This window comes from Paramacrobiotus metropolitanus, unplaced genomic scaffold (assembly GCF_019649055.1).
Source record: "Paramacrobiotus metropolitanus isolate TYO unplaced genomic scaffold, Prichtersi_v1.0 Parri_scaffold0000021, whole genome shotgun sequence".
NCBI lineage: Eukaryota > Metazoa > Tardigrada > Eutardigrada > Parachela > Macrobiotidae > Paramacrobiotus > Paramacrobiotus metropolitanus.
The window spans coordinates 588,009-598,860 of NW_026570241.1; the positions used below are offsets into that span (position 1 = coordinate 588,009).

General features: G+C 42.5%; 1 protein-coding gene across 1 annotated transcript; it reads right to left on the reverse strand.

Moving 5' to 3' along the window:
• Positions 1-669: 669 nt before the first annotated feature.
• On the reverse strand, positions 670-5,266 carry LOC129586605 (DNA topoisomerase 3-alpha-like). The gene is made up of 5 exons (XM_055479930.1): positions 4,681-5,266; positions 3,763-4,041; positions 2,807-3,320; positions 1,823-2,240; positions 670-1,223 (listed from the first exon to the last, which is right to left on the reverse strand). Exons 1-5 carry the CDS (start codon positions 5,077-5,079, stop codon positions 1,010-1,012), a joined length of 1,824 nt encoding a protein of 607 aa, XP_055335905.1. The 5' UTR covers positions 5,080-5,266; the 3' UTR covers positions 670-1,009.
• Positions 5,267-10,852: the final 5,586 nt, after the last annotated feature.

Consider the following 10,852-nt stretch of genomic DNA (forward strand, 5'->3'; position numbering starts at 1 on the left):
GAAGGTGATACGCATGGAAACATCACTTAAAGTTACTGTAATCTTCTGCACGTATTGCGATTGTTGTTAATGTGGTCGTTCTTTTTATTAGCATAATTAGTGCACCCCACAGTATCCCTTGTGTATCTTCCATGAATCCAGTTAATTTTCTTATGTTTCTTATTGGGATAGAAGTACCCGTAAAAGATACTTGATTGGTTTGGATACGTGATTAGAGATAAGTTTGGATACGTGATTGGAGTGGCAATCAGCCTTTACCACGATTATGCGGCTGTTGGGATGAAAGTTGGCACGACCAGCAACGGCGCGGTCGTGGACGCTGTTAACTGACTTAACGCAATTACAGGTGGCTCCGATTGGGATGACACAGGTTCATCCCAAGCGGTCAAACGCAACAACGTAATTTTAGGCATGTTTAAGGGCAAAGGCAATCAAGAAGCGGACTTAACGGAGCAAGGTTTAGGGCAAGAGATCAGGACAAGATTTATCAAGTTGATACAAGCTGAGTACATGACCGAATTCTTGAAATTCATGAGAAGGAGAACTAGCCAGTAAAGTGAACAAAAATCATAACGCGATGAAATGATGAATAATAACTGAGTGGTCTTATCGGTTGTACAAAATTACAAATACTATCGCTACAATACTATCTCAATAAATGCGATCATTTCTAGAGCTTCATTTAGAATGAAAATTAGAATACATGAATGAACGTCAATGTATGACAGCTTGTAATTCGAAGCAACCGAAAAACATATGACAACCAATCGAAACAGAGAATGTTCCTTCAGTTATTTTATTATACACATGAATTGAGCATGAGAATCAGAAAAAATGCACCAAGTTCCCAACTGCGAGCGAAACGATCCATGTACTGCACCAGTTCAACTAATAACGGCGAATAAAAAATTTAACGAACAAAAATGTAGATTCTGTATGAAAGGAGAAACTGCAATATGGCCACTGGTTTCCAAGGTGGCACACTTGTCCGAGGAACGTCATGACACATCTACAGCTGCGTGCACCTGCCCAGCGCCTGACTAATCGTGTCGATGGCATGGCGCACCTGCAGGAAGACGGCACGGTAATTGTCTATCTGCTCGTGGAGCACCTCCTGTTTGCTGCGGCGGCCTTCGCAAATGTCCTTGAGAGAGGCTTCCAACTGTGCGCGCAGATGCGGCCGGGACATGCTGTGGTTGATGGCGTCGAAGCCCTCCACCAATCTGTCAAAAATGTAAGTCGAACACTGCAATTCGCTATTGTAATTCGGTAAGCACATTCGATCGATTCGAACAATATTAATTTTGAGATTAAAAAACGTTCAAGCATTTAAAAAATACCTTTATTCACGAGAGTTTCTTGATATACTGTATTGTACTTTAATGAGCAATAACCAAGCCAGTTAACAAAAGGAGCAAGCGAATCTTAACACTGCAAAAAACAATTTTCCTTTTACGGCGTTCAAAGGTAAATTATTAAAAACAGGTTGATAAAGAAGATGCGAAATGGCCAATCGTTTACTTAGGCGCATAGCAATTTAATTAATACATTCATATCTAAAATTTCAAACTTATTAAAGACAAAAACCTATTACTCTTAAGAAGACTCATTACAAAGATTTTTTTACCCATAAGGATTTCTGAACAAATTGTTTTCAATTGGAAAATTTTTATGGGCTCTATAAAAAAGATAATTTAAAGTCAATTTCTTCCACAGATTATGAAAACGAACATTTATTCATGAGATTTTTTTAAAGGAAGGTCAAAAACAGCCGCGTTAATACAGGTAAAAAAAGCAAAACTTCCGCTCAATGTCGACCTACCCCATTCCGACACGGCCCGGCATGAAGCGGCGCTCGGGCGTCATCCCGGCGTACAGCCGCTCCTGGATGGTCTCGATGTGCTCGGCGTGCGTGGCGTCCGTGCCGATGCCGTACTTCTCCATCAGCGCAATGAGATCCGCCTCGCTCAGCAGCGCCGGCGCCGATGTCTGCCCGCTGACCATCTCGATTTTGGAGGGAATGAACTTGTGGCCCACGGGCAGTACCGGCAGCTTCTTGGACTCCCATTTGTCGTACGGGTACACCTCCAAATACCCGCGATCCGTGACCACCAGACCCTCCGCGTGAAAGCGCTCGGCGGCGATGTCGATGTGGATACTGGTCTCCTGGCCTTTAGCGTCTTCCGAGCACGTGGCCAGGAAATGCCGGGTAATCAGCTCGTAGATACGCCACTCATTACCTGCGTAATTAACAAATGAGAACCAATCATGAAAATTCTCCAATAAAGACAAACATAAAGCAATTATTATGTTAAAGAAACTGTCCTCAAATTATAAAGTAAATCTGATATAATTTTACTATTCAAGAAACGAGAAAAAATCCTTGCAGTTGGCGCTAGTTCAGATTATTCTTCGTGGTTCAAATTATGTATCTTTTACAGGAAAGTTTTAAAAGGGAGTTGATCATAATTCTTTTTTTTTTGACAACAAGGCGTTTAACACATTTGCCCATTATAATTCTCTGAGTATAAAAAACCGAAAGTTACGCAAACAAACGAGCAAATGTGACAAATCAGTTCGCTGTAATAAAAACATTATTCATGCCAAATATCTAAATGAAGTATGGACGGACGGTGCACGTTATTACAGTAATTTAAATTATTAAACAAAGGGAAGCAAGGCAATGTGAAATAATTTCTTATCAATTTTGAGAATTTTTACACTTTTTTGGTGTGATTTTACGAGTAGGTAACCCCTTTTAGGAACAAAATTCAGGACAAGATCATTCAGTTGTACAGCCGCATACCTTGGAGGTTGGTAGCATGCTTGATAGGGTGGATGGGCGGATGCGCCTGGTCGGACTTGCTGCCACGCCGAGGGTTCGGGCCCTTGTGGAGGACCTGTTGCGCGAAGGCGCCCCAGCGCTGATCCCCCGTCTGGGCCTGCAGCAGCTCGGGGAGGTTGAAGTGGGCGGGGAAGATGTTGGTCTCGGTGCGGGGGTAGCTGATGAAGCCCTGGCTGTACAGCTTCTCCGCGATCTTCATCGTCTGCTTGGCGTTGATCTTCAGGATGCGCGAGGCTAGCTTCTCCAGCTGCACGGTGTCGAGGGGCAGCGGCCGCCATTTATTGCGCGGTTTCTGTGTCACACTGACCACGGTGGCCTGCGGCGACTCCTGGCACACGTCCAGCAGTATCTGACAGGCTAATTCGTCGAATAAACGGACACGCTGCCAGATGAACTCCACCTTCATCTTTTCCGGCTTTGTGAAGTTGTGCAGGACGCGGATACGCCAGAAATCCTCCCGAATAAACCGCTGAATCTACTTGAAAACAATAAACAGTATATTCAGCAAAAGAATCTGTAATTATTCAATTATTTTGGAAAATAACTGAATATAATTTATAATAAAATATAATAACAAACAAACATTATTGTGGTATTCGTCAAACAGTAATTGTATACACAAAATTACTGCCTGTATATTATTTTTGACGGTCGTGGTAGCAGATTCAAAAGTCTGGCGAGAAGCAAGCCATCAGCGAGCGCCGCACCATGTTCATACTTTTCAATTTTTCAGGAAAATGTTTCAATTGGCTTAATTAAAAAAAAGGTTGTCTGGTCTTCTAGTTCTTTTAAGATTTTCCATCAATTTTTTTTTAATTTAATGCAACCTTTTTTGAATGACAATTACATAGACTTTAGATACCGAAGTAAATTATAATATGAAATCCTAATCAAAACTAACTGCTGATATTGCTTACCTCTTTATAGCGCTCGACCACGAATCCCAGCGTGGGGAACTGGCAACTGCCGTAACTCAGCAGCTTCTTCTCGCCAAGGAAGGCGCCGAAGCGGTCGCGAAAGCGCATGGTCAGGATGCGCGTGAAGGCCGCTCCGATGCGCAGGTCCAGCTCACTGCGGCACTCCACCGCCCGTGAGATGCGCTCGTCCGGACGCTGCAGGTTGCGCATGGCCTGGTTGCAGGCGTGGCTGGTGATCTCTGAGAAGCGCGCACGCCACACATCCAAATGGCGATTTACCTGCAACGACAGCAGCACCGGAGAAGCTAGCACAATATTTTCAGAGCCCTTTACAAATACAAAGATGCCTACTCGTTGATATTTTCCAGTTTTTTCCAAATATTTTTTATCTGTTTTTACCAAAATTATTCACATAATTTGAAATAATTTTCATAATAAGTTTTCATTATTAAATAACTTAATTAAAATTAAATTAGTAATTAATTAAAATTCAATTAATTTAAATAAAATAATTTCACGGAATAATTTTGTATTAATTAATTTTTTATTAATTAATTTCATAATAATTTTCATAATTTTTTGATATGTTTTCTCTTTTTTGTAATTAATTTTTTAATATTATTATTAATAAAATTATTTTGTAAAATTCTAACAATATTATTATTACATAATAATCAATCCAATTTTTTATTTATTTTTAAAATAATAAAATACTATTTTTTAAATAATAGAACAGTTTTAAATTATTCAGAAATCCGAAGCGATTAGCAGGCGAAGTCCCCTTACTCCCTTCACACCACTACCAGAATTCCAGAAAGTGAGTACTTGGTCTGCTACGACAAGCGTCATTCTGGTACGCAGAGAAGGTACTACCGCACTACGCTGTTTAAGTAATATACTGTAAGCCAATAGACTCACCCGGAGGCAGACACCGATAATTTCAAACCCGATATTCTCCCCTTCACGATCGCAATCCGTCCAGATGACGAGCTTCTGGCAGGAGCGAGCTTCGCGCTCCAGGGTGTGCTGGATGCTCTTGTAGTTCTGCGGGCAGTTGTGCTGAACGGGCGCATCGAACAGCTGGACGATGTCGACATTCTGCCAGTTGGTGTAGGGCGCGGGGAAGTCGAGACTCAACAGGTGCCCGCTCACCGACGTCATCACCATCTGGCAGGCCTGCCCGAAGGCATCGTAACGAAACTCGTAGATCTTGTTAAATTTGGACAAACCTTCGCGTCGATTACTGGCGCCCCTGGAGAGGATGCTGGCGATGTTCTTAGCAGCGTCGTTCTTCTCTGCCACGTTCAGGACCCGCATCTCTGATTACGTAGTTCACTGCTCCACTGCTTTAATAAATGAAAATTCCTATCATGTGCGCTGAATGCGCTGATCCTCTTTAAAGCATATCGTAAACCCTCAGGAACAAGGAAAGAAAATAGCGTATTACAATACCCAAGCCATAACAGATAATTACTAGAGTAGACTACCATTAATCTGTAAGAGGTAGGAGTCTGAAAGAGTGAAAGACCAGAGAAAATTGGAAACGTTTTGGTTTGAATGAACGTGCGCGACTTCGACTGGCTGTTTGCAAGCGTGACCACACTGCCGCACCGGGCGGTTACAACAGCGTCACGCGCCGGAAGTCTTTTTACGTACGGTGATTTATTGCTCACTTGTCAGAATGTTTTAAAATACGAGTCCTGATCTATTGACCATCAGGATACTAGAAATTAAATATTTATTCCAGAGACAAGTTTATGAACACTGAGCTAATTTATCCAGGAATCCGTGTGCTGAGAAACTTCTAAGATATTTAGTTATTTTTGGCAGTAGCACTCGATAGTGAATAAACACCGTGACAAGCACAATGCAGTATTAGCGACTTTATGTACTTACAAGTCTTTAATACAGTACTTCTTTGTACTCTACAATTTTAACCAGTAATTCTATCGAGACTGTCATAAAAAGATGCAGCCTATAATTTTCTTTGCACTTCGGAAGTTTTACAGGCTGGCGCTGCTAAACAATGTTGGCAAATCAACTCAGCAAGAGGAAAATGTAATTCTGGATGGGTGCGTAGGACTTCAAATTTTGCCCGCTCCGAGAGCCAGTTGTATTTGATATTAAATTTGCAATGATTGTAAATTCAGAACAAAAATCAAGTAAATTGTCCCGACAAGTTTGCCTATTTGCATCTGTAGCTAGTGACCAGTGCCTTTAGGTTTATTGCTCGTCCGCCAGTTAAAACAACCGAAAATCGCATCACGCAGATCCTTTACGCTTATTAGCAGCATGAAAGCATCCATGGCAGCTTCCGTCTCGACCATCCAGTGTGCATACTGGTAAAATTCATCCGGGAAAGTAAGACCTCCAAAATCAGCCGCTAAATACATAATTAATGACGGTACCCAGCACACCAGTACGGTAATGGTTAGCAACGTTAAAACAATAAAAGCTGTACTTCAGTATGGTTCTCGATTTTGAATGAGCGCATTCCGTGGGTAATAATGCCGTCAGCACGGTCCGCACCCACAGGGCGTGAACGGCGCCATCTGGTTGTCTTCCACAACAGATGGGGATACGCCCCGATAATGATCACAACCGGCACAGCAAACAAAGCAACATCGAGAAATTTTGCATATGTTCGTAACACCGGTGCCTCGAGATTCCAGTTGCATCCATAGAGTTCTCCGGGTTGACGATACCAGTACGCATGCACGATATTCTGTGGCAAGCAGATCAGGTGGACACTTATCCACATTCCGACGCACAGTGCGACGGCTAAATATGGGGAGTGATGCAGACGGTAGTAGTGGGGAAAGGTCACCGCCACGATCCGATTGCAGGTGATCAGAACTTGCGAGCAGGCCATACATGTCGGAATAACACCACTCGCATAAAGGACAGCGTCGCACACAGTATTGCCGTCCCACCAGTTCGGTTTCATCCAAGTAATTACGTCGTAAAATTCGATAAGAATTAGATACAAAATGTTACAGCCTAGCAAATTGATAATGTAGATGTTGAAGGAAGTGTGGTGCGTGGTTTTGACAATTAGCAAGCTGCACGCAAGTATGTTCAGAGAAAACGTACTGCTGCTTGTAAACACTTTGAAAGCAGCAACAAAGTTCCATGGATGCCGGTCAAATTGCGGTTATAAGTAGCGATCGTTGCGTTAGTCAAACTTACAGTGTTATTCACAAATTCCAACATTGTGAGCCGAACGCTGAAAAACGCTTTATAACTACTTACGATTAGTACTTAGTTAGTAAAGAAAACACGGTAAGTTGTGGAATGTTCTTCACATTACTTGCAAGCTGAGCAGAATCGTTGCAATGCGCCACACCGTACCACGATGTGCTACGAATATTTTTCTTTTGAGGTTATTACTCTGATTTGACTTCGATTAAGTTTCTGTTTCTTTTCAATAGTAACGTACCTATGTTGACAACTCGCCAGATTGCCACCTGGTAGCGGTTTTTGCACCTCATAACAAGTCCAATGCATAAATAACTGGTGCATGCTGAAAGCTGTAAAAACACTTTCTGGGTGATTTTTCGCTAGAATGCTCATGTTTCCGGTACAGAGTGTTACATGATGACAAATTACTAGACCGTTTCGGCATGAACGTCATTCCATCAACGTTCACTGTGTTTTTGGCTGCTTATCCTTTAAAGCGTACTAGCACTGACGGCTCCCATCCGATCAGTACTCGAATCAATAACCGCCACCAGTACCGTTGCATTGATAAAGTGGCCTCCGCCATCAAGCAGCACAGGAGTAATGCTGCAGAAACGACGCACGACATTGGGGGAAATTAAGCTGGACACAGCTGAACCTGTTAATTTACAGTCTCTTCCGGTCATTCGTTCCTGATTTAGTGTTGGCATAAGTGCTGCACTATTGATCGACTTCCAGTCTGTCTAGACAATCAACTTGCTCCCCCAATCTGTCAACAATACAGAGTATGACAAATTAGCTATGGAAACCGGAAATCGTTTTGAAACTGATGGACGTTGCAGAACTGCACGATGCTCTTTGGTAGACAACAAACTACTTCTACAGATACAAAATTAAATTTTTTTAACATTGTACGAACATATTTTATACATGTAAAACAAAAACACAGCGAAGCTGCCAAGAAAAACAACATCGGACACTCATCATTCCCGACCAGTCAATCTAAAGCTAAAAAAACGTCCTCGTTGTCTCTCATGTCATTAAAAGTTCCGAGGATAGACTTTCAATGACCATACATGGTATATAACTAACGGAAGCTGTGTGTTGCTGCTTATTATGATCAAGACTAGTAAACTCACAAGCAATGTCGTGGCCCTTTAAGGAGTTAAAACCCAGCCATGTCTGCTGCACATTTCCCGGTATGCACTCCCGCACGGAAAGCGGTGTCGTTAGCAAAAGTTCAAAGGGAATACGGAAATGGGAAGTAGCTGAGTGAATTTAGGCAAAAAAATGTTTGTATTGGTAAAAGAACCCGTGAAAACCGATGCCGCAAAACTCAAGCGGAAGAAACGTCATCACCCTTTTTTATGATCATGAACAATTAAAAAATGTCACGAAACCTGCGAGTTTTATCTCCATGAAGCAGATATTTATTATTTAGGCAAAAAGGTTCAATCTGAAGGGTATTCCATGGACTTTTGTTGCTGATTTCTAGGTGCTACCAGCATTAGTACTTTTTCGCTGAATACACTTGCTTGCAAGCGGTATCTGGCTGCAATTGCAGCCGTTAGTTTTATGTCCGTTAGTTTTACCGTTAGTTTTACCGCCGTTAGTTTTATGTCCGACGGCTGATTTTTGAGATGTCAGTCGTCTGGTCCGGTCCGGATAGTCTTTTGCAGTACGCACACTGGATGTTTGAAACAGAAGGTGCCATGGATGCCTGCTGCAGTAGGCAAACACCGAGGAAAGCTTTTGAAATAGCACAGAATAGGTTGCCTACTCTTGGATTCCCTCCTTCTTTTATTAAGCGTAAAGGATCTGCGCGGTGCGATTTCGAATTGTTTCAGTGTGCATATAAGAAGGATCAGTCTAATGTTTCTCGCCGCCGACGTTAATCTGCCACAACGGGTTTACTCACCTAATGAGAGTGATTGAATAACTAACTGTACTATACATTACCGTTACAATATTATTTATTTTGCGTTCGTATAAATGTTTAGAATGGTTTGAGGGCAACCTCTCCCATGGATTACGCTCATTCAAAGAAACAACACAGCGTTTATCGTTTTGACGAGTATTTTGTTGGTTCACTGGGCACCGCCAGGCTTATCGGCATCTTTTCTAGTACCTTGTATATATGTATTGTACGTGTTAAAGTACCATTTAATTTTGTAATCAGAGTATGACCTCGAGCTCTGGCGATACAGCAAATGCCGCGTCGAGGATTTTCATGTATGATGCAGATCTCTAAGCATCTTAGTTCCGCTGCTGCGGAATCAGTCGTTTAGATTTCGAAACACAAATTAGAAGAACATGACAATGTCATGATCGACATTAGAAGGAAGAAACAAATATGTACATACATACTGATGGATGCGGGCTATTTGTTTCCACTTAATGAATGCTAATGTTACTTGCCATAAGGCTAACTGTGAATTGCTTACAATCCATAACGTTTCTTATGAAAGCACACAACTTAATCATCTAGACTTTATTTTGTAAGTTCTTTGTTCTGTTTAATGATACTCGCACTGTATCTTCCCAGTGACTGCGTTGGCTGGTTGTTTAGAACACCGGAACATGCAGGTGTGCGGATGCTCAACAGGAGGCAGGCAACGGCCGCATCTCACAGTGGTGCAAGTTGGTTGGGCGGAAACAGTAATAAGAATGCTCACACACTGCATAAAACTACAAAATACTTTTCAGGAACTATGCACTCTTGCAAGCTGGGAATGGGACGGAATTCGCAACATTGCAAATTGCGGAATATACAGTAGTAATTTAATATAGGTGTGATGGCAAACTTTAATTGTGGCAACACCCATTATAGCAAGTTATAATGAATCCCCATTAAGCGTGAGAACTGGTTGGGGCAGGTACGTTAGCGTCTCCCAGCTGACGAGAGTCTATAGGTTCCATTTCTTTCCGCCATCTAAAACAATTCAAAATTGCTTCGCGAAGATCCTTAACACTTATTAGCAGCATGAGGGCATCCATGGCCGCCTCCGTCTCGAACATCCAGTGGGCATATTGGTAGAGTTCATCCGAGAAAAAAACACCTCCAAAATCAGTTGCTAAATACGAACATAACGGCGGTACCCAGCAAACCAACACGGTAATCGTTAAAATTGTCAAAACTACAAAAGCGGTATTGTTTTCCTTTCTGAACGAGTGTACTGCATAGGTGGCGCTGGCGTCAATATGGCCCGCACCAACAGGTCGTGAGCGGCGCCATTTGGTCGTTTTCCACAACAGGTACGGATACGCCCCTATGACGATCCCAACAGGGAAAGCAAATAAAGCGACATCGAGAAACTTTGAATACGTTCTTATCGCCTGCGCATCGAGATTCCAAATGCATCCATTCAGTTCACCAGGTACACGATACCATAAAGCGTGCACCACATTTTCTGGCACACAGATTAGGTGAACGCTGATCCACATCACGATACATAGTGCAGCGGCTACATATGGGGAATGGTGCCGACGGTAGTAATGAGGAAAGGTCACGGCCACAAGCCGATTACAGGTGATCAGAACTTGCGCGCAGCCCATGCATGTTGGCACAACGCCGCCCGCGTACAGGAAAGTGTCACAAGCCACATTACCGACCCACCAATTTGGTTTCAACAGGAGAATGACGTCGTAATACTCGATAAGGACGGAATATAAAATGTTGCTTACCAAGAGACTGATAACGTAAATGTTGAAGGAAGTGTGATGCGTGGTTTTGGCAATTAACAGACTGCAAGCCAGTGTGTTCAGCGAGAACGTACTAATACTGGTGAACACCTTGAACGCAGCAACAAAATTCCACGGAATGCCAGTCAGATTGCTGTCAAAGGGAATGGTTGCGTTAGTCGAATTGAAAGTACTGTTAATAAATTGCGACATTGGAATCTGTTCGCTT